This window comes from Esox lucius, chromosome 13, assembly GCF_011004845.1.
Source record: "Esox lucius isolate fEsoLuc1 chromosome 13, fEsoLuc1.pri, whole genome shotgun sequence".
Taxonomy (NCBI): domain Eukaryota; kingdom Metazoa; phylum Chordata; class Actinopteri; order Esociformes; family Esocidae; genus Esox; species Esox lucius.
Genome location: NC_047581.1, coordinates 32549005 through 32572266, shown reverse-complemented (window position 1 = coordinate 32572266; position 23262 = coordinate 32549005). Strand labels below are relative to the sequence as shown.

General features: G+C 45.8%; 1 protein-coding gene across 8 annotated transcripts in view; it reads right to left on the bottom strand.

Moving 5' to 3' along the window:
- Positions 1-3416: 3416 nt before the first annotated feature.
- sema6a (sema domain, transmembrane domain (TM), and cytoplasmic domain, (semaphorin) 6A) overlaps positions 3417-23262 on the bottom strand; it is a 69428-nt gene continuing 49582 nt past the window's right edge. For 3 of the 8 annotated variants that reach the window (XM_020052820.3, XM_013136913.4, XM_013136914.4), the window contains 9 exons: positions 22657-22812; positions 21391-21564; positions 20382-20522; positions 19330-19407; positions 17544-17602; positions 17027-17047; positions 16534-16575; positions 12220-12375; positions 3417-4640 (listed from right to left, as the gene is read on the bottom strand). In XM_020052820.3, coding sequence (XP_019908379.2) covers positions 3538-4640; positions 12220-12375; positions 16534-16575; positions 17027-17047; positions 17544-17602; positions 19330-19407; positions 20382-20522; positions 21391-21564; positions 22657-22812 — 1930 coding nt within the window. In that variant the 3' untranslated portion in view covers positions 3417-3537. Of the gene's footprint in view, positions 4641-8860; positions 9729-12219; positions 12644-13691; positions 16369-16477; positions 16576-17026; positions 17048-17543; positions 17603-19329; positions 19408-20381; positions 20523-21390; positions 21565-22656; positions 22813-23262 lie in introns of those variants that run through there. The other 5 variants (XM_013136917.3, XM_013136915.4, XM_029124669.2 and 2 more) reach the window with 5 other exon arrangements.

Genomic DNA, 23262 nt, shown 5'->3' with positions numbered 1-23262 from the left:
TTTAATGTATTTTCAATTAATATTATGCAGTTGTTAACACAAAAACAACTTAAATATTGAATAGTATTATTATTTATAACTGCACAGCAATTTTGAAGTAATCACATTTTTCGAGTAGTAAGTTATTTAAGAATGTTTATGCAATACATTATTCAAATAATTGTTTCGAAATATGGCGTACCAAATGCTCCAGACAGATGATCCAAACCATCCCAAATACCCTTTGTGATGGTGATTCAGTTTAACATGACATGTGGTGGTAATGACACCTGCATCGGGAAAAAGGAATTGATTTAAAAGCACTGCAATGTTGACTGAAGTCCTCTTCAAGAAATGACACGCCAAAAGTGTACATAAATGCAATATCACACAGAACGTCTGCAGTGTGGCTCGAGTAGAAAACTTAAATCTACTGAGCTGGTTTACCAAACATCAAGACATATGGTATATGCAGCATTTCTGCTGTGATGCCATGAAAATGAGTTTCCTCAACGTCAACTGTCTGCATTGATTTTACGTGCTGTGTAACTGTGAATCAACGGCCTGACAAAGGCGAATGAACAATGCATGATTGTTGAAGAGCAAGGACCATTAATGTTTGCATCACCTCCTAGTAACCTAATCTCCACACGACTCACTCACCTTTGTGCAATAAAACTGATGCTGAACGAGTCCCACCTATAGAGCAGAGAGAGTGGCTCCAGACTGATGCTTATCAGATTGTTGATTATTCACAATGAAATGAGGCCAACAATTACAAAAAAAAAAAAGATCTTGGATCAACAGAACAGTGGTTTTAAAGTGCACTTAAGAGAACAAGGTTACAGGACAAAACTCTTTATCTTATAAACAAATCATGGAAGTCAGCAGCATTTTCCTGAGTTAAAAGCTTTTTTGTCTGTTCAGGTGTACTGATATATTTTTTTTCCTAACAGGTTTTACTCTTGAATCAAGAAAATATAGCCATCTACATGACAATCATTTTATTTATTTTTATTACATTTTGAATTTATTAAAGAGAGTTTTCTTGACAACATACATTAAGCTGTGAATCAGATGTTAAGGAAGTGAAGTAGGGCAAAAAACCTGTGACATCACAATATCTTACAAGCTTACAAAGTTCAAAACGAGTTGAGATTCTGTCTCAGTTTCATCTAGCAGTATATAGCAAGGGTGAAAGACAAAGGCACACACCAAAGAGACCCTCTGCCCACGGTAACCATGGAGACCGCGGCCAGAGATGTGGTCTGCACTATGAAGGTGGGAAGTTTCATTGACCTTCCCTTTACCAAGCCTAATCTCATGACGATGCATGATGCAGTCATTGCAATCGGACCCTACAAGCATTTATGTACACGTTAGTTCAATTAACACATACTATATATGCATCAGAAGTGGGGACGCCCTACAGGCTCTTCTTGCGTTGGCTGTGGATGAGAAATAATTGGCTTCTCTCAATGGAAATCTGCTCGAGATCAAGAAACTCACCTATCTAGACTATACACCGAGGGAGTGCTCTGTAGAGTTTGGGCAGAGTGGTCAATAAAAACGGTTATCAAGTTGAAACAAAGTGTCAAACGTCATATCGGTCAATTAAACTCAGATTCGCAAGACCTTGATGCAGAGCGTTAGTACAAATCAAATGAACTGGATCCTCCTGGAACCTGTTTTAAAAAAAGGGGGTTACACGCCGAGAGTTTTGAAACTCCTCCAAGTCACAGGAACCAGCCTGCTTTTTCCTCTGCCTAGAAACTGAAGTGTTGTGGCGTACAGTGGGATGCCGGGCGCATGACAGGGCGTTATATTGGTGTGTTCCTCGTACGTTAGTGTTTGATTATTGCTGAGCACCAGCAAGACCCGAAGAGGCCCTCTCAAGAACAAACATTAAATCACTCCAATCAAACAGCGAAATAAAAATTAAACCACAACAGGACTAATTGTATGAGATAAAAAAAAAGAAAAAGAAACACCCACAACATCATCGACACGGCCAGCACAACAAAGAGGTTGCTTTAAGCGCATCATTGGCACAAATCAGAAATCAACCACAAAGAAGAACGCGGGGGTTCCCCACCACCCCTGTATATTCCTAGGGACCAGAGTTACAACAAGAACACCTACATTCTTTATTTGCCTTTATCAAAGCGGGGGAAAGGTGACGTAACGAAAGACTACCGGGAAACATTAACCGCTAAATAAATTGTCACTACTGAGGGTGTAAGGCACAAATGTACATGTGGAAGAGATACAGGCTATCAATGGATGTCATCAAAGCATGCCTGGCAGACACCCACACTTTTCTCTTTTTCATGTGTCGATTTCGATTCCCCGCCCGTCCCCCTTGCACTGTCCATGCAAGATGGAGCCTTTTTGTTGTTGGCACACGGAGACCCAGCAGGCACCCCTAGGGGGGGGGGGGGTAAGGGAGGGAGAGAGCGAGAGAAGGGGGAGGGGGGGGGGGTGTTACTGACTGCAAAGCCACAGTGCTGGTCTACATAGTTGCCCGCGAAGGAGTGATTGAGGGTGTGAGTTCCAGGAGTTCTGTGTTTTGTCTTTTTCTGGCTGCTTTAACATCGGAGTTTCTGCTCCCTCATGTAGGTTCCCTCTGGCACAGTTAAATAAATATATTCTCCATAAAGAGGTCACATACATCTCAAGCTTGAAAAACCAAAGGCCCTAGAAGACCTAGTGGACCTTGTGTGTTGAGAAAGTTGTACTGGCTCCAGTTGAATGACTTTAAATAATTTCACACTTGATTAATTCATATTAAAAGATTCTCTCGTCTTTGAGCCTAAAAAGTCAATATTTTCTTCAAAGCACTTATTAAAAATAAATACAACAAGCTATTAGTATTAACAGTCATGTGTGATTCAGTTACCAGTACAGTAGAAGATTTTCAAACCGAGGCTTTTTTTTTTTTTTACCAAGGCAGAACTTGATTGCTGTGTCCAGTAGCTGTAACACTGAGAGGCATTTCACAGTTTTCCACGTAAACTCAAGTTGTCGTTCCAGTTGGAGCTCGCTGTGCCCAGTCCTCACTATTCAACCGCTCCACTTTTGTCACACTATCTATGTGCTTTTGGCAGTCGGTTAAGAAAACAAAACAACAGTCAAGTGGTGTTCAGAAGTCCAACACAGCCACCATCTTGAATGCTACAGGGGTGACATGTTGCTCTTTACTGAAATATTCATGAAAAAGTCATTTTCTTCTCAGTAGCAAGTGTTCCATATTTCTGAGGAACTGTGACTACACAGCCTGAGCTCAAAAACAACAACCATTTGTAGAATATTTACACACATATATATATATATACACATATACACATATATATATATATATATATATATATATATATACATATACACATATATATATATATATACATATACACACACACATATATATATATATATATATATATATACAAGAAAACTTTTTTTTCTTTAAAAAAGTGTGTTGCATTTGCTGTACACCGACCAAAGACAACCAAAAGAAATGCATTTGTGTTCTCTGTTTTTGCATTCTGAACGTGCTGTTTATGTGCAGGAGTCGTTGGACTTGACCTTCGCGGAGAGGGACACTAAGGAGGGTTTGGGCGGGACGTCGGGCTTGAGGTGCTTGACCCCGGTCCGGGGCAATGAACCGCAGGAGCTCACGCTGGACTGTCGCGAGAGGGACATCCCCTGGGCAGTCACGTGCATGGAGTCCACCCTCTGCGGGGCGGGGGGTGGCGTCTCCACGCGGTTAAAACTGTGATGCCGGGACATGTGGGAGGAGTTGGACGAGTTGGTGTTGTGCCTCTTGAGGGCGGAGCCTTTCTGCGGGCCCACCGGGTAGCCGCGCTTGTACTCGTGGCCGTAGACGGAGGAGTGCACCTCCAGCCGCTTGCCCATCTGGGGTACGGCTGGCGGCACGGTGAGGGAGGCCTCCCTCTGGGGCACGCGGGGCGGCAGGCCGTCGTCCTCCGCCGGTCCGAGGCCGTGGCTCTTCAGGGCCTTGTACTCCAGCGTGGCGCCCTGGTCGTCCGGGCCCAGGTCGCCGCGGCGCGGCTGCTCCACGTACTCGTGCTGGTAGGCCTGCTGGTGCTGTGGCAGGGGCAGCACCACCACGCTCGGGATGTGGCCCGGTGACGCCCTCAGCGGCAGGTCTGTGGAGATCACCGTGGAGCCCATGGGCGGCAGGTCCTTGGTGCAGGCGTTTATCAGGTTCTGGTTCCTCTCCCACTCGCGGCTTCCGCGGCCGGGCTTGCGTCTGGGCTGCATCGGGGTGGACTCTGGCGTGGGCATGCCGGACAGGTCCAGGTGGTGCTGGTCGGCTTTGATCAGCATCTGGCCGTTGGCGAGGCGTCCGTTGTGCATGAGTGGTGTGAGGATGGCTTCCGGGCGGCCGTCCTTGGCGCCGGTTTCAAACAGGCCCGTCAACTTGGTCACGCTGTTCATGGAGCCCCGGCGGTCATGGGCGCGGTCCTTGTCCTTGCGCCCGGTCAGCTCGGCATCGCGCCGCCTGTGGTCACACACGCAATAGACTAGGACGCCGGAGAAGACTGCGCCCATGGCGAAGGCCAAGATGACGGCGATGGCCAGCAGGGTGACAGGGACCAGCTGGTCACGCCCCTTCTGGTAACTCTCCCGGATGACCCCTGAAAAGACACGTAATTACAGCCAATTAATGAGTGGCAAATTACTTACCCGGAAATCAAAATGGTCAAATGGACAGATGAATGAAGCAGTAATAATGGAACTATTCGACCTATCCAGTGTTTACAGTAGTAAAGTAGACGGTTTTAAACCCAGCCTCTCAACAGGATCTCTACAAAGGTTAAAGGTTCAGAGGATTATAGGTTGACAAGTGAAAAAAAATAAAGATAAATTAATGTTTAAACCAGTTTTTTCACAAGATGCAAATGGGGCCCCTTTTCATAATGCTACGATACAATCGTAATAAATCTCAAAATATTAAAGATCTCTGATTAAACCTACTAATTTAAGGATCTACAGAATACATTTGCCAGGATTAGGAATAATAAAAAAGAACAAAGAGATGACAGAACAAAAGTGCTGCAAATAACGATGACAAGCATCTCGAAATGAAAGATACTGGACGGGATGAGGCGGCGGTGGGGTTTCTCTTTAATGGAATGATCACTGCTCCATTACAATTCCTCCTCACTAAAACACTGAGACAGAAGTAATATCCTTCAGCTCCTTGGTTATGTTATCTGATGCCCATCCATGTTCCAGCAGTTACAATACATTAAAAAAACACAGTACTCACCAATGGAGGAGCTATTATGGCGTTAATCATACAGGACATTATGCCCCATGCAGCTACTATTAAGGGACACAGGCGGAGGGATTCAATCGCGTGGGCCATTTGGGACACTCACGCACGTTCTGCATTAAGTCAGCAGTGCTAGAGATCTGAATAATGAAAAGCCTGTTCCTATGAAACCCCATGACATCATGACTGTCCTAAACGGCTCCCTTTCCGGCACGGGCCGACACGGCCGTTCTACACTCAGTCTAACCCAGGACCGTGGGGCTACAGTAAAATGGAGGGCACTAGGTGGGAAAGGGTGAAATTTGGAACAAGCTCTAATTCAAGGTTTCCATCTCGGCGACGCCCCACCAGAGTTGGATGGAGATACCTGCGTCTCTACGAAAACACAGACGCACCAATCTGTCGCCGAATGAAACAGCGGGCCTGCGGAGTGTCTGAAAAACCTACATCCGTAATCTTCCCTTAAACTTATGTAGTTTGGAGTCTGTTCCGGTCTGTCGGTGTTCTGTACTTCGTCCTGTTTCTCTAACAGCGGCTAATGAGGATCATTTTGAAATGCTGCATGCTACAGTTATGCAAAATCTGAATAGATGTTCAATAAACGTATCCTCCTTCTGGTTTGAAAAAACGTCTTGTTAAGTGTCTTCCTGAATTACACTGTTCATCCAGTGTGCCGATGACGTGTGGAGACCTTAAAATACACAATAACCTGATTCAAAACAAACAAACAAACACGTGTTTCTTATCAAAATGTGACAGTACGTGAGCAGAGGGAGATTTTCTAGAGATAGTCTTTCATTTCTACGTCTTTATTCTTGTTTGTGCACGCGCTTCAGCTGCCGTTCGAAGGCTTTTGGCATTCCCCTATATGGTACATAGTAATTTAAGCCTCGGGTTTCTGTAGGTTATTGTCTTTTGCCCAGTAATAGGTTATATGTAAGGAATTCTGGACTGAATCGCTTGATAGATATGTTAAATAAAGGGTTGAATGGATAACCAAACAGCACTTGAGGTTAGTGGCTCTAAAATATTAAATGAGAAAAAAAAGAAAAGAAAATGTCTCCCATATATGAGCAGTTTTCTAGCAGTACTGGCTTATTCTACTACAATCCTTCTAAAAACCTAAATACTCATCTTTCTCTTGATGGTTACTTATGGGAGGCCATGGAAAATGCTAAAAACGTCTGTGACAGTGAGTTTAAGCATATTAAATCGTCTAGAGTGGTTTAAAGAGTCAGATGTGAACTGAAAGCTAAGGGCTGGATGTGTCAAAGCTGTAAGCATCCGTTGTGGAGAGGAGAGCTGTGGCACCGCCTTCCAACCGTAGGAGTACGGTCATGGTCCCTCTGAACCAGCGGTGACTGGTTCTCCCCCTCACATATACTTCCCCACGCCGAGAGCAACTAAGAGGGATTTAAAAACAACCCCTAGGCCTCCCTGGACCTTTGAAGATTTCCATCTTTCATGTACGAAGTCAATTGTTTCTCATCTTAACTTCAAAGGGGGTGAAACCATAAAGGGCCTCAGACAAATCCGAAGACGGCAGGCTTTTAAATCAAGGTGGCTCATCATCAAGTAAACTGATGATCCACTATGTTCTATCTCGGTTGACCTTGACAATTCAAAAGTATCAAGGATAGCGTGTTTTACATTAAAAGCAATTTCAATTAATTGTCGCCTAAAAACAATGTTATCTTTTGTGACATTTCAAAGCACTTCAATACTAATACTAATACTAACACCTAATACTAATTTTAGATGTTTCCCTATGTGTCAAAACAACACAGCACTTCATTGTAAAGTGTAAATGTGAAACATATCTCGTTTACATCTCGTGTTACATGGAGGTGCGAGTATTCTCTGAAAGTTTTTAAACTGTGTAGCTAGTGGAACCCAGTCGTTTCTAATACTGCCTGGTTGGTTTAGGCTGACTTCCAAGCCCCTATTCCTTCATAGTAATATTTGGTAGGACTATAAGCCTTGACTGGGGTTGTTACATACACAGGCATTGTCTGAAAATGATAAAATCTCAGTCATACCGAAATGTGTTCACTGATGGCTGAAAGACTAAGGGCTAGATTAAATCTCAACCCACACTGCAGGATTTAGGCCGTAGATCTTTTTCAAAACAAATCACATTGTTTTGTCACATGCTTCCTTAACAACAGCTGTCAACAGTGAAATGTTGACTTATTTACAGAATTGTTTGCCTCCCCTTTTAATGGACAAATGAACTCATAAGGCCATAACCCAACTCAAGCATAAGTAATGTAAAAACACTTCTATCCACATACAGTCAAGCTTTGCTTTTTCTAGCAGGAACCAATAGGAGAGGGAATGCTTGATCATAAACTGATTTGTGACGGCTGTAGTTATGAGGTTTTGTGGTAGATTTTTGGGACAAGGTTCCTCAAATGGTTCTTTGAGAACATTTTGAAAGGAGTTTCTATTTTTCTTGGAAAACGTACCCCTGACGAATCCGCAGGGAACCCTTTATTTTTTAGGGTGTACATTCTACTCCATTTGAGTCACGGACACACAAGTACCTATTGCGGCTCATTCTGTCAAACAATTACAGCTGAAAGACCTGGCCCTGTTGTGTTTCTGAAGGACTCCCATAGATTTTTGACAGAGACCATTGTGATCAAGGCTAACTGAGATCTATTCATATCAAACGTATGCTGCAAAAAAATGTATCACACACTGCAGCTTCATGAAAAAAAATGAAATAGAGCAACTTGGGTTTAAAGGTAGGACCACCTCGGAAAAAGACAAAGGGGAAAGCTCCCAGCATGAACTGTGACGCTGTATTTTAAGTTTCCTCTTTCACAATGAAAGAAGACAACCAAGCACGACAACACAAAGCAAAAGCTAATTGAGAGGAAGGAAACCTGTTGCTTGAAGCTTGATATAAATGGCGGAAATGTGCATTTGTCAAAGTAGAAAGTCTGTGGTTATTTTAAACTTTTGCAAACATTACTAGTGAACCGACTAAATAAATAAAACTGTTTTGAGACTCAGTGGGAGATGGCATACATTGTTTCTCAGTTTACCTGCAGTGGGGAGAACAAGTATTTGATACACTGCCGATTTTGCAGGTTTTCCTACTTACAAAGCATGTAGAGGTCTGTAATTTTTATCATAGGTACACTTCAACTGTGAGAGACGGAATCTACAACAAAAATCCAGAAAATCACATTGAATGATTTTTAAATAATTAATTTGCATTTTATTGCATGACATAAGTATTTGATCACCTACCAACCAATAAGAATTCCGGCTCTCACAGACCTATTAGTTTTTCTTTAAGAAGCCCTCCTGTTCTCCACTCATTACCTGTATTAACTGCACCTGTTTGAACTCGTTACCTGTATAAAAGACACCTGTTCACACACTCAATCAAACAGAATCCAACCTCTCCACAATGGCCAAGACCAGAGAGCTGTGTAAGGACATCAGGGATAAAAATTGTAGACCTGCACAAGGCTGGGATGGGCTACAGGACAATAGGCAAGCAGCTTGGTGAGAAGGCAACAACTGTTGGCGCAATTATTAGAAAATGGAAGAAGTTCAAGATGACGGTCAATCTCCCTCGGTCTGGGGCTCCATGCAAGATCAGCAGTGTATCAAATACTTGTTCTCCCCACTGTCTATATTCCAGAGTAGTATATAGAGACAACCTGAGTAATTGTTTTATTCAGACATTACAGAATACAAAGGTTACATCTAAGTCATTTAACAGACGGTCCAATCCAAAGCGACTTACAGGTACAGTTAGGGTTGAGGTCTTTACTCAAGGGCACAACAACACATTTTTAACCTTGTTAGCTGGGGGATTCGAACTAGTGACCTTTTCGTGACTATCCCAACACTCTCACCACATGTGCCGCTCTGCATTGTTGAGTAGTGAGGACCTCATTTTCATTACTGCCTTCATTCAGGCTTTCCTATCAGACTCTCCAGCCTGATAATGGTGAGTGTCTGAACTGAAAGGACATCTCGGCACAGTAATTGGCACCATTCAGAGGTTGTGCCCCTATCATGCCAGTCTCATTGATACACAGGTGACAGGGAATTGAAGCCGAAAATAACTGTATAGGTGCTACTGACAAGCTGTATGTCTATTCCAGGTGTAAAATACAGACCCTAATGGAAGTATATGTGTTTTATGGTAACCAAGGTGAAAATGTACCTCATATGCATTCCTGAAATACCAACTACATCAACAAGGAATAATATTGTTCATTTAATCAAAAAAGGCTTACGACAATGGCACAATAAAAAGTCTGGAACCAGAACTATGTCAACAGCAGAATAGTGATCCAGTAGAACTTCCCGAGGCCACACAACATTAGGTTAAATGTACGGTATCTCCCATACAGCTGTGGCTTCAGGGCTCAGAACCACGTCACTGACTCTCATGAACACAGATGCCATTCAAACCGCCCTGAGCCACGGAGGAAAGTGAGAGTTAGTTGGGAACACAGGCCATGCAGTGATTAGAACAGTGACTGGACAGTACCTATGCAGGACGCGACAAAGGCCAAAGAGTGACACAGGGACAGAAAGGCTGCTCGCTCAATCCTTCCCTCCAGCCCTCTCCCCTCTGCCCTCTCCCCTCTGCCCTCTCCCCTCTCTCTCTCTCTCTCTCTCTCTTCCCCGTGCTCTGTCTAAATAGCCTTTTTGTAATGAACCCAGAAATTGAAGAGACACACAGAGATGGCCACAGGTCGCGGGGGGGGGGAGGGAGGCGGGGAAGGAGGGAACACGTTTCCGCAGACAGGTCAGAGGACAGACACGACTCCAGTCGGTGGAGGAGTCGGGACACTCCATAAATACGGTAAGTGATACATTTGCACTACATAAGGTGCAGCCTTGGAACATTCCATCTCGACAGATGAAAGGTCCTGTAGAAGGGAGACTGTTCACAATGGCAGCAGATGGCGATGCGGGGGTGGGTGGGTGGGGGGGGGTCGCGGGGGAGAGGTGGGATATCACACAGATACTGTAGATAAGCCCAGACGCAACGGTGCTCGAATGTACTGCGAAATCCAGCGATGGCCACCAAGCAACAGCGGCGGCTGGTATCTGGCTGAGGGTTAGCTACTAAATACCCACAATGTGGATTGTCATTATATTACAATTGTAATTATTCCAATGTGCAGCCCTTAATACATATTGGTGCTGTAATATTCATTAAAAGATAAGACTCCCAAAATGATTGGGCTGTGAATAGGAGGTTGGAATTTTCATATCTTTTTAATTGCTTGCGGGGATGAATTTGGCGGGGGGGGGGGGGGGCTTAGAATTCAGGGACTTATAAGTCTTCGATATTTATAGTTTCATTTGTAGAAAATGAATTTTGTTCCCAACATCTCCTGGTGGTGAAGAATTCATATTTCCCATGGACAGCATAAGCAGTATTCATATCCATTTGGCTAAGATGGAGCTTTGATGACTATCATTATGCCGAGATACAAGTGGCTTCCCGGGACCTATGACCCGGATGTGGTGGATTGCCACTCAGCGTTCTGAGTGCAGTGTTTTCACAGTACATTTGGCACCTGAAGCTAGGGACGAGCGGTGCACCTGCGCAGGGGAGGGAGGGATAAGGACATGAGGAGATGAGGACTGTTGTCAGTGGTGCAGAATTTGCCATGCAGGGACGCTTTAAGCTGCATGGAGGCAAAACGGTGCTTAATACCATCAAAGCAATCAGTGCAAGAAAATAAACGGTCGAGACGTAGTTAATAAAAGAACAGGCCATGCAAATACAGTCGCGCAGCGAAAAACAGACAGTATCATTGGTGATCACTTTCATACCATAAAAAAATTCTACTGGAGCTGAAACTGAACAGATAACATGAGCAGTAAAAGTGTCGTCAGAAAGAAAAACAGCGAGAAGCTTTGGTTTGAATGTGAGCCCTCGTTGCGGTTAACTGGGTTGCCATGACGGTTGCCGTGACAGATGAGCCAGCCAGGACCCAGGTAACGGCAACGAGGTTAGCAACACCACAGTGATGCCGTCTGAGCATGCTGTAGTCTCTGCCACCATTGTGTCTGGTCTACGAGTGTGTCTGCTTCCAGCTTCCAGAGAGGAGAGAGGTGGCTAGCTCACCAGGGTTGGCATCCTCATTCTCTACCCGTCTCCAATGTGATATTTCCTACTTGTAGTTAACGATGCCCGGAAATTCACAGCAGGCCAGGTTTTCACCAGTCCAACATTTCTAAATATAGGATGAAAAGTGCTCACTTCCGGAGAAGGAAAAAGGTAGAGAATTGGAATTGGGACTAATCCCTTACCCAATGCCACGCCCCCAGAGAGATAATCACTTCCTGCCTGATCCCCCAACCAGCCTTTTTCCTTGGTGTGTGTGTGTGTGTGTGTGTGTTGTGAATGTCTAGGAGGTCACCTCTAATCATCATTATTGATTATCAATACCTACTCATGGCAGCAACCCATCTAATAAGATGACTTCGGTAATGAACCAAGGATACATTATATTTGTTGTAATGGAACTTGTAACGGTGGATCCCGCTCTACTAGAGCACATGACATCGATCATGCCATGGCGTAATCACCGCAGTGTCTTATCCTGGCGTCTTCATGTGCTAAATATGACCTTGTGCCGGCTGGGATGTTAGCACAGCTGAAAAGGTCATGCCCCATCCCTGGACAGGATAACGCTGGGACGGTGTTCTCGAAGAAATTAATACATTGCACGTTTTTTTTTTTTATCTCAATGTGTAATGGTCTGTACATTGGCCCCTCAGCAGGGACATTACAGTCGTTGTTTAATAAATATCTCTCTCCGGGGACCAGGCAATTTGTTTCTCTCTTGACAGTGTTATAGGTCCAGGCTGGTCAGCTGGAAGCAGACACGGTAAATCTCACCCCCTGCCACAGGAGAAATGGACTCTTCCATTCCAAGGCTTACCATTGGCGTCCTGCTGGGTCTGAGAAGGAACGGCCATATAGGGGTTTCGCTTATCTGAGGGCTCAGGGGGGTCCGCCTGCTCCACCATGCCGCCCCGACCCAGGGGTCCTCCGGCGGGGGGGTGGGCCGTGGTGGGGAATGGGAGGGTGGAATGGCCTGCCGGACATAACAAAAGTTAACTCTCCTCACACACACACACACACAGACATACACACACACCCACACACACACATTCACACACACAGACATACACACACACACACACACACACACACACACACACACACACACAGACAGACACACACAGACGAGGGGCAGATGGGCTGTGCCAAGCTACAAAGGAGCGCGTGTCCCTCCTTGCGAGCCTGGTGAGGAGACCCTGGGCAGCTCATTACCGAGCACTGTACCTCCTGAGAGCTGTGACCTTGCAGTGAGAGAGCGAGACAAACAGAGGGAGAAAAAGAGAGAGACGGATAGAGAACAAAAGAGAAGGAAATAGGAAGACAGGAAGAGAGAGAAAAGGGCCAAGAGGAAGAGACAGTCAGACGGAGAGAGAGACGAGGGAGAGGGCACGGGTCTTTCTCAGAGGAGAGGAGAACCTGTTCTCCGTCGCGTCACGCTGCCACTGGCTCGGAATGAACAGCGTCTCAGAATCACCTCAGGGAGGCTTACCTTTGATATGAAGAGCAGGACAAAGCCCTGTTCCTCCCTAACAATCCCCCTCTTATCGCCCTCCACTCTCCTCCACCCGCTCCGTTTCAATGTCAATCCATTAGCTATGTTTAGCAGGGCGCTTTCAAGAAGCCCAACAACATGACCCAATTAATCACGAGGGGTAATTAAGATATTAATGTCCTCTAACCTAAATTACCCCTCCGACTGCGCTCCTTGACGACACCCGGTGTCACCGGACTACGGAAGGCAACAGTTACAACTGAACGCTGGACTGACACACTGCATACTGGCCGTGTCACATCGGTGTCCGTGCACCAGTGTTTCCCAATCCCAGGGGACCCCAAAGGGGTGCCCTAGCAAATCGCACTCCCGACTCAAATCAGTTGTGTGAGTGCTAGGGCAAGAACGTGCAACCCCTGGACCGGGTTCGGGAAACGGCCGTGCGCCTTCAGCCACGGGTACACTCCAGCCTGCACATAGTTGTTTTGCTCCTCTTTCGAGAACGACTATGTGCTGGTCACATTACTGGCCGCCTTTCCTGCGTCTCTTCTGTTGGAAGGCGACGACATGGGGCTCCGTCCTGCTACACAGTAATCAACAGTGAGGATGTTACTGAGGCCAGTTAACAGTAAAACCCATTTTAACATGTCGGTGTGGGCAGTGGTGTATATTGGGTGGTGGTTGGGTGGGTGGGTGGGGGGGTCAGGGTCGGGGCTGTTGCCGCTGGTCCAACATGCACAACAGCCCTCCCACCCCCCCCCCACCACCCCCAGTGGCAATCATTAATATGATTTATTTAACAACGTACCACGGGGCTGAGAGATTGGCATGACAGGACCGTTTTATAATTAATTTTCTGCGGCCAGGGGAAGTGCAGTTCTGGCAGATGACACACAAAAGAAGGAGAGGCGTTGCCTCCTTTGGAAACAGAATTCTGAACTGCAGATCTCTCTCGTCGTTTGTAAGTTAATGGAGGTGGGGATGACCTGTCTTGAGCAGCAAAATATGAGCACTATATCAACAGCCTGCATCTGAAATTCCTGGGTTTGACTGCCTGCCAGACCCAGATAAAACAAACACTACTGCTGGGCTGCGTTCAAATTCTAACGGTTTGGATTTGACCTGAAATCTGACAGGAAGAAATGGGGGATCCCTGTAGGAAAAGAAACGCATAAATAGAGGCTGGAAGAGGAGCGGGGTGTAGATCTGGAATGACTTCAAAAAATAGCTATTTTTGTCATTCCATGGAAGTGTAAATGATTGATCTTGTACAGCAGAAGTGTGATGAGTGAGAGGTGCTACAGAGGACTGTGACATCGCCGCAGGCTAATAAAATATATGTTTTTTCAGTTAAAGATATGCACCCTGCAGATTTTGTATTACTCAAGCCAGTAGTTGTAAAAGTGGTGCTTGTAGGCCTAGGCCAAAACCAAAACCGGTCTCTTGTTTTGGCTGTACAACATCATCCGCCCCATTTCCTATAAAATATTACAACCTCAAAAAACATTTACAATTATAAATACACGTTTGTTTTTGTTTTTTAATGTATACATTGTTTCTCCAATTTGTAAACTTTTATATATAAAAAAAAATGGTTGGTATGCTTAACATTCTGGAATCCAGTTTTGAAGACATGATGTTTATTGGATTCAGCTGAATAAGCACCAAGAGTAGATCCGAAACCTATTGGATAAGGTGGGACTGGTAAAGTCGGCCTCTGTATGCTGTGTCGTAAGCTATAGCGGGGCCGTGGTTTTCTGCGAAAAAAAACATCTGAGGTTCAACAGCAACACGCTTGTGTTTAGCCTCTGTCAACGACCTCCATCATTACCCTGCTCCTTGATGAGTCTGGTGGACCACAGAGACCTTTTCCATTAACACGATCAATCCAATTAGGGAATAAAGTGTCAAGTCAAATCAATGCTATTTCGCTGCTGTTTAGGAAGACCAGAAACGGACAGGAAGTGGTGGGGAGATTAGAGGTGTTTTAATTCTACTTTTACGTTTGCCATGTTGGGGAACTATTAGCAACGAACAACATACTTCCGCAAAACCGAACGCAGGAGTTAGCGAGATTCTACTAAGGGATAACCGCCGATATTGGCACATTCTAGCGCAGGAGGAAACGCCCCCTCTCAGGGCATAGTTCCCGTGTGCAGTAACGCAATAAGCCCCGCACTCATCTTAAACAATACCGTTCATAAAACTAGGGGCACAGTAATAAAACACTCCAGTTCGTTCGTAACATATTCGACTTTTGTTATCGAATTGTTCACTGCCGACAACATCCCCAGAATTGCGGCCCAGTTCCATCACGCTGAGTGGGCTTCCACTATAGTCACCCGGCTTCCTCACCCGGCGGGGAGTGAAAATGACGACTTAGTGATTCAGTTACATACACCCAGTGGTCTTTCTGGCTACGTGTCTATCTGTGAACTACTCTACGCAACACGTACGCGTCTTCTGTTTCCACCTACGACACAAGCTGTGCAAGATTAATTAACATGGAATGACGAATCTGCACAGGATGATTCTGTGAAGAACTGAGGGAAATAAATTGCTTCTTCACGAACAATCATGGCCTACATTAAACTTAATGTTCTCTTGAACTTTTGATTACCTTTCTGAAGGAACTCGATCACTCCGTAGTGACTTCACATATATCGCTAGGTAATTTTTAGTTAAATTATTGCGATAAGACCGGTTTCTAAAGGTTTTTCCAACACATTTCATTTGTTTCAGATGCACCGTGTGTCCTAAAATAGACTAGCCTACGTTTAATTATAGCCCATGGTCCATGATACGAGTGATATCTTCTATGAAACTATTTAATGTAGTGTGAATAAACGGAAATGTTAGTAGCCTAACACATGTCTAGAAACTGGATAAATACAATAGCCTTTGTAGTAAACGTTCAAGTGTGTCTCTGATACAACCTGATAGCTGCCCACTCATGGAGCTGTTAGCATTGGGCACTTATTGTAGCAGGATATTTGTAAATATTTGTAGTACAGAAGAAATATTCGAATCAAAACTGCATATTAGTAGTGCTGTAGCAGATTCCCCTATGCATGTTATCCAATTGGAATATCATTTAAATTTGATTTAAATTTAAAACCTAAAAAATATTAATATTCAAGCAAAACACATTTTAAGTAAAAGCTTTTTTTTTTTTTACCCTTTGTGTTCTTTGCTTAGGTAAACATTGGGACCATTTCATAGATGACACAAATCTGTCTTCCACCAGACATAGATATTATGAGGGGTTCTAGAGTCTGAAAGCCAGAGAACTGCAGTATCAGGGGAGATGATTTGGAGCAGGTATAGAGTGAAAGCTAGAGAACTACAGTATCAGGGGAGATGATTTGGAGAGGTTCTAGAGCCTGAAAGCTAGAGAACTACAGTATCAGGGGAGATGATTGGAGAGGTTCTAGAGCCTGAAAGCTAGAGAACTACAGTATCAGGGGAGATGATTTGGAGAGGTTCTAGAGCCTGAAAGCTAGAGAACTACAGTATCAGGGGAGATGATTGGAGAGGTTCTAGAGATTGAAAGCTAGAGAACTACAGTATCAGGGGAGATGATTTGGAGAGGTTCTAGAGCCTGAAAGCTAGAGAACTACAGTATAAAACGAAACTGACCATGATGAGGCCTTTCATGACCCTGAGGGTAGGACAGAATGTCTATAGAAAGAAGAGAAAATAATTAAATTAAAGCTCAACTCATTTAGGTTCTCATGAAGTAGTGGGGAGGGTTTAATTTAGGTGAGAGCAAATAACTGATTGAAGAGAGGGAACTGAAAATAACTGAGGGTGAGTGGGTTGGCAGTACCTCCTACAGCCACAAAGTCAACAACCTTGCCCACTTAAAGAAAAACTACTCACACCTGAACTGTAACCCCACTGGTACACTTCATGCCTAAACCCTAAAACACATTTTCTATTAAAATGTTGACTTTGTGGCTGAAGAACATTACTATTTGTTCATAGATTCAGATTTTGCAGCTTTAGATTGTGACAGAATTGCTAATACATTCAGAGTTTGAGCTAATAGTTTCTTACTTTAATCTAAAAGAACCGAGTGGAAACTGTGAGAGGGGAAGTATCATTTGTTCACCTCCATCTGGTTACTTACCATTGAGGGCCACGAATGTATCTATAAAAGTAAAGGAAGAATTAATTAATAATATTTCCAAAAGGCAAACGCTGTAAGATTAATGAGACATTGTCATAACCTAACCCGTTGCTGTAAAGTAACTGAGTGAATCTCCTGACGGTTCAATACTTATTGACAGTTTCCTTTGTGGGGATGTTTACTGCTTCTCTAAGTTAGTCATTTGAATAATCTCAGTTCTCGTGTCGTCTTTTAATGAATTGGTATTTACCAAAAGCACAGAACTGCACTATGAGTTCTAATCTCATTTATACTAAGAGTTGTTGTGGAGGCCTCTTTAGTAAGTTGTATGTGTGTGTGTGTGTGTGTGTGTGTGTATGTGTGTGTCTGCATACAATGTGTTTCTGTGTATGTCTGTGTCTGCATCTGTGTATGTGTCTATGTCTGTGTACAATGTGTTTCTGTGTATGTGTGGGTGTGGGTGTGTGTGCGCGCGTGCTGCAGCAGTGTTCCTGCAGGACAGAGGCACATTGCTTACTCTGGCAGTCCCCCAGTCCATCTGTGTTGCCATGCTCCACGTCCTGCTCGAACCTCCATCTGCATAACGAACAGAAACATCATGGTGAAGGTCTGAGCCCGGTTCACCAGCCCGGCCAGATCTGGATCTCACACAGGATGAGCGTAGCCGTGGACAACCGGGAGGACAAACACACTGTCCACCGCCACTATTGAAATGTGTCTACGGTCCAGTTACTCGCATCGAGGGGGGGGGTCAAGGGTCAGGTCTACGAAGAGGAAGGAAGGTGGACACTGGGTCGTGAGACTGGGACGTTTTGTTCCAGCCTCACGTGGCTTGCGTGGATATGACTTCCCTGGAAGACCGACAACCGTTCAGTGAAACAGAGCAGACAACTGTCAGATAGATTCAAGTCAAGTCCAGCAGCCTCCAACCCAGAAGTAAGATCTTGATCTCAAATAATTCCTACTGAAATGCACACAGAGGAAAGGCACAAAACAATCCCTCTCTCGGTATCTGCTGGTCTGATTTGCTTATCAAAGGCATATAATCACAGACCAGACACACAGTTTGCGCAAATACAATCTTAAAACTTGTCCACACATGCCATGTAGTTTTTCGCCTTGGCTTTCCCAGGGAATGAGAAGGGGTCTGGGGTAACTGGGGGGCCTGGTGGTGAACAGCACAGCCTTCATGCAGGTGATGGGAAGCCATCTGTTCTCAGACATTTAAAGAGCCCTCGCTGAACCGCATGGAAGGGCTGGGAAATCATCCCCATGTCCAGATGGATGTGAAAAGAGGGCGATGGAGAGGGGGAGTGAGAGAGTGCGAACTACGAGATAGAAAGCAGGAGTGAGAGTGTGTGTGTGTGTGTATTAACTATGAGACAGAGGAGAGAGAGAGAGAGTGAGTGTTTTAACTACGAGATAGAAAGCAGGAGTGAGAGTGTGTGTGTGTGTGTATTAACTATGAGACAGAGGAGAGGAGAGAGGGATAGAGTGAGTGTTTTAACTACGAGATAGAGATGGGGCGGGAGTGAGAGTGTGTTTATTAGGTATGTGGGGGAGTGGAGAAATAGTGTAAACTACTGGATGAGGAAGTGAGTGTGTTTTAACTAGTAGATCGGGGGGGGGGGGGGGGGGGGGGGGCAGAAGCTGAGCCTCTCCAGGGCCTGTTTGTATTAGGGCATTTTATTAAACACTGGGACACGTTTGGCCAAATGCTTTCAATAGCTCGCCACATAACCAACAGATCATAGCGCTCTAATCCCAGCCCACTCACTCACTCACTTAGAAATATTGTACAGTAAAAAGTGAGGTCATCTAACCTCCTAATGCCTCTGTCTACTCAATTTCCAAAGTGGAAACTATCAGAGCAGTCGAGGGACCCGGGCTTTGGACATAGTAATAATACTCTTGCATGCAAGACCAATCATTTGGCTGGGATTAAATTAATCTAACATCAAAAGCTGTCCCCTTTATTATGACTTCATTTTTAAAACGGGTTTCCCCCCGCAGAAACCCCATACGCTGTTTGTTCAAGACGAATCAAGCTCTGTGTCATAAATATAGCTAGCCACATATTACGGAGACCACCAGCTCCCCCTCTTCCCAACCCCCAGCCACGGCCTGGGGACACTCGTCCCTTCTCATCCATCAGCTCTTTGCCATTTCAGTTGGAAGAAAATACAGAACGCCACAAGAATGTGGCTAATCGTAGAAATATATCGAGGCACTGAGGACATCATTCATCGCATGGCCGGGCTAAATTCATGGATATTATGACAGTGAAGTCGACGGGAACGTACTTTGCGTCGAGCGCCACCTGTTTGCACGCTCCCTCGGACACCCAGCCACAGTAGGGATCCCTGGAAGCGATGCAGGATCTGCAGGAAACACACACGGACACACACAAAGCCACCTCATTAAAACATTCGGTGAAGTCCTGAATCTGTGGTAACAGGCGGACGGGGAGGGGTTCGTCTGTGAAGTCCTGAGTCTGTGGGAACGGGCGGACGGGGAGGGGTTCGTCTGTGAAGTCCTGACTCTGTGGGAAGGGGCGGACAGGGAGGGGTTCGTCTGTGAAGTCCTGAGTCTGTGGAAAGGGGCGGACGGGGAGGGGTTCGTCTGTGAAGTCCTGAGTCTGTGGGAAAGGGCGGACGGGGAGGGGTTTGTCTGTGAAGTCCTGAGTCTGTGGGAAAGGGCGGATGGGGAGGGGTTTGTCTGTGAAGTCCTGAGTCTGTGAGAACGGGCGGACGGGGAGGGGTTTGTCTGTGAAGTCCTGAGTCTGTGGGAAAGGGCGGATGGGGAGGGGTTTGTCTGTGAAGTCCTGAGTCTGTGGGAACGGGCGGACGGGGAGGGGTTTGTCTGTGAAGTCCTGAGTCTGTGGAAAGGGGCGGACGGGGAGGGGTTCGTCTGTGAAGTCCTGAGTCTGTGGGAAAGGGCGGACGGGGAGGGGTTTGTCTGTGAAGTCCTGAGTCTGTGGGAAAGGGCGGATGGGGAGGGGTTTGTCTGTGAAGTCCTGAGTCTGTGGGAACGGGCGGACGGGGAGGGGTTTGTCTGTGAAGTCCTGAGTCTGTGGGAAAGGGCGGATGGGGAGGGGTTTGTCTGTGAAGTCCTGAGTCTGTGGGAACGGGCGGACGGGGAGGGGTTTGTCTGTGAAGTCCTGAGTCTGTGGGAACGGGCAGACGGGGAGGGGTTTGTCTGTGAAGTCCTGAGTCTGTGGGAAAGGGCGGATGGGGAGGGGTTTGTCTGTGAAGTCCTGAGTCTGTGGGAACGGGTGGACGGGGAGGGGTTTGTCTGTGAAGTCCTGAGTCAGTGGGAACGGGCGGACGGGGAGGGTTTTGTCTGTCAAACCTACTTTTTGCACTTGCCGTGCCTCTCGCAGCGAGACAGCGGGACCCGGACCACACAGGAGGTGAAGGCCACGAACAGAGAGTGCCCCTGGCTGTCGATCTGCATGCTGACGATCCGCTTGTCATCCACGCCGTCAATGCTGCACCTGGGCAGGGATTACGGGTTAGAGGCAGGACAGTCAGAGTGAAGGGGGGGGGGGATAGACAGATGGACATCAGGAGCTCTCAGCACTAACCAAGCACTTAAAACCACCCTGGTCTCTGTTGATACAGGAACGCAAAGCCCCACCCAAGTATCTTTGTCTGTGGGGTATAAGAGAGGGCCCACGTTAATCCTGCAGTGCAGGGAATTTATCTGCCCCAGAGGAGGGATTTACCTCCAGCCCTGCGTTAGAGCCCTCAATTAGAGCTTACAGTCCATCCACGCCATGTAAACCACGGCGGGCAAGCCCAGATCCTGGTACCAACCCGGTCACTTACGCTATCCTCTCAGGCCAGATGGCCGCCAGGCAGAGACTGCTCGGCCCAAGCCGCAGAGAGGTCCTTCGACCCCGCCCCGCCCGTGTCACATGACCCGTAAGTGGTCGGATAACAAGGGCAAACTCCTGTCACCTTGAACGACCTGCCGTGGGCTCCAGCTGTTGGCTCTATGAGCTCATCTAGGACATCTAAATATTTGCTTTTGCACAGGCCCCGTTATATTTTCTGTTCACTCATTTCCATTCCCAATATTCCAAAAGCCCCCCACGTAATGTATTATGGAGAGATATCAGACGGGCTTTAAAGTCTAACACAGTCCCCTCTATGTTTTTCTTTAATCATTGTACATTTGTAAGAGTAGAGCTTTGCGGTCTGAATCCCTGTTGCTGTGTTCCGCGGACGGCCTCTTTAATTTAGTAGCTGCGGTCGTTGCAGTGTAACCTGATGAAACTCTTTAAATGATAGAGTAGCCATCTGGATGGCCTGGGCAGCGTTGCCTGGGTAAGTAGCGCGGCTAGCTAATGGAATACACACTTCTCCGGGTTGTACACGTTGAGCTCCTCCAGGAAGAGGCTGTCATTCAGGAAACCGCTGTTCATCTTGGCTAGGAATTTCAGAATAATCCCCTTTTCCGAGCCGAGGAAAACGACAGTGTGGTTCCGATAGGGACCCGCTATGTTGTCCACTGCTATCCGGGTCAGTCGGTATCTGGAACAAGGAGATGGATTTATTTATTTATGGATATCATCTCTAGACTTTGAATGTTGTAATTTACCTTTCGGTTAAACTCCTGTTATCCTCTGTCTAATCTATTTAACTAGTATCTTATATGATCTACAATCTATAATTTGCAGATCTATATGCAAATACATTTAATTTGGCGAGATGGAAATGATTAAAACCAAATATACAACACATTTGCCTATTTAAAGATTCAATGTCTTCATACAAGGTCATGAAACACTGTAAAACTGCAGGGTCTGCCCTGGAGAGAGAACATTACTATTTTACATAATCTGAGTAAATGAATGCGATACGAACCTCTCTCCCACTGAGGCTGTTTGGTTGGAAATGACACTGAATGTCTGTATCTGCTATGTCCATGATTTTGTACCATCAACAATAACAGCAATAACAAGTATTCTGTCCATGGCTATGACCCATTAAAGATAATTGGACATCTCAAGAAGGATATCTTTCAGTTCCTCACTACAGATTGTGCCTGGCTAGCAGCAAGCGCATATATCAGGCCAGGAAATAGGTTTTCATAGTTGATAGGACTTAATAGTTCACTCCGATCTGTCACAAAAGCTCAAATTGTAGAGATGTCCCTTCAGGGAGCAGATGGTATAAAGTCCTATTACAGATTCAGTTTACGGTTGATTTCTACGTCTGGGTTTCTATATTTCTATGTCTGGGTTTCTATGTCAGGGCCATAATGCAAACAGAGGCTGTGACATTGTTACCGAGACCTTTTCCCTTCATAAAAGTGTCTGCTTTGGACGTACACAAATGCCTTCAAAATGTCATCTAATGCAACACTTTGCCATGTATAATTACACCACTGGTTTTCCCAAGTATACAGATGTGGAGAGTGAATAACCAATGTACAATAGCAGTGAGTCAGTGTGGCTCGTGGTAGAAAATCCCATTTCTACATTTAAGTCATTAAGAGAAGCTTCTACCCAGAGCAACCAACAGTGTTTTCCAACTTCTTCCCACTGACCCAAGCTGCCATACGAATTGAACCCCGGCATCGCTGGTTCCACACGGTACCAGCCGAGCCCCACCCCTACTCACCGCACCATGGTCTTCAGAAACCAGGGCCTGTTGGCGATGGACGGCACGGCCTCGTCCATGAGCGGGTGCTGCTTGATGAAGTTCAGGGTGTCATCTGGGAACTCGTTGGAGACCTTGTACCTCTCCAAGGACGGGGTGCCGGCACAGCATCCGGGCCTGAAGTGGACGAAAGAAGCAGGTCAAGACAGAGGGAGCGGCCATTTGATCTCCTTCACAGGGAGGTGGGGAGCAGGAGGAGGCGCTGCAAAGGGGAAGCTGTCTTTGATGGGAGATCCGTTCAAAGGGGTTCGCACCTCTCCACGGCCAATAAAAAGGGTTTATAGCACCTCGCCACAGCAAGGCCACAAAATCATCAATCAGAAGAGGGGTAGAGCGTTGACACGCCCCAGTTAAACGTCTCTTCCAGGGCAGACAGGGTTCAGTGAAATCCATCGCAAACACACACAGACAGGCAGAAGAGGCGCCGAGACGAGAAAAAAACGTCTGCTGCTGCCGAAGACGGAGGAGCAAACAAAACCAACGACAAAATCAATGCGAGTGCAAAAAAAAACAACAAAAAAAACTCAGGTTTATCCAGTGTTAACGTGGACCCCAAAAAAAAGAATG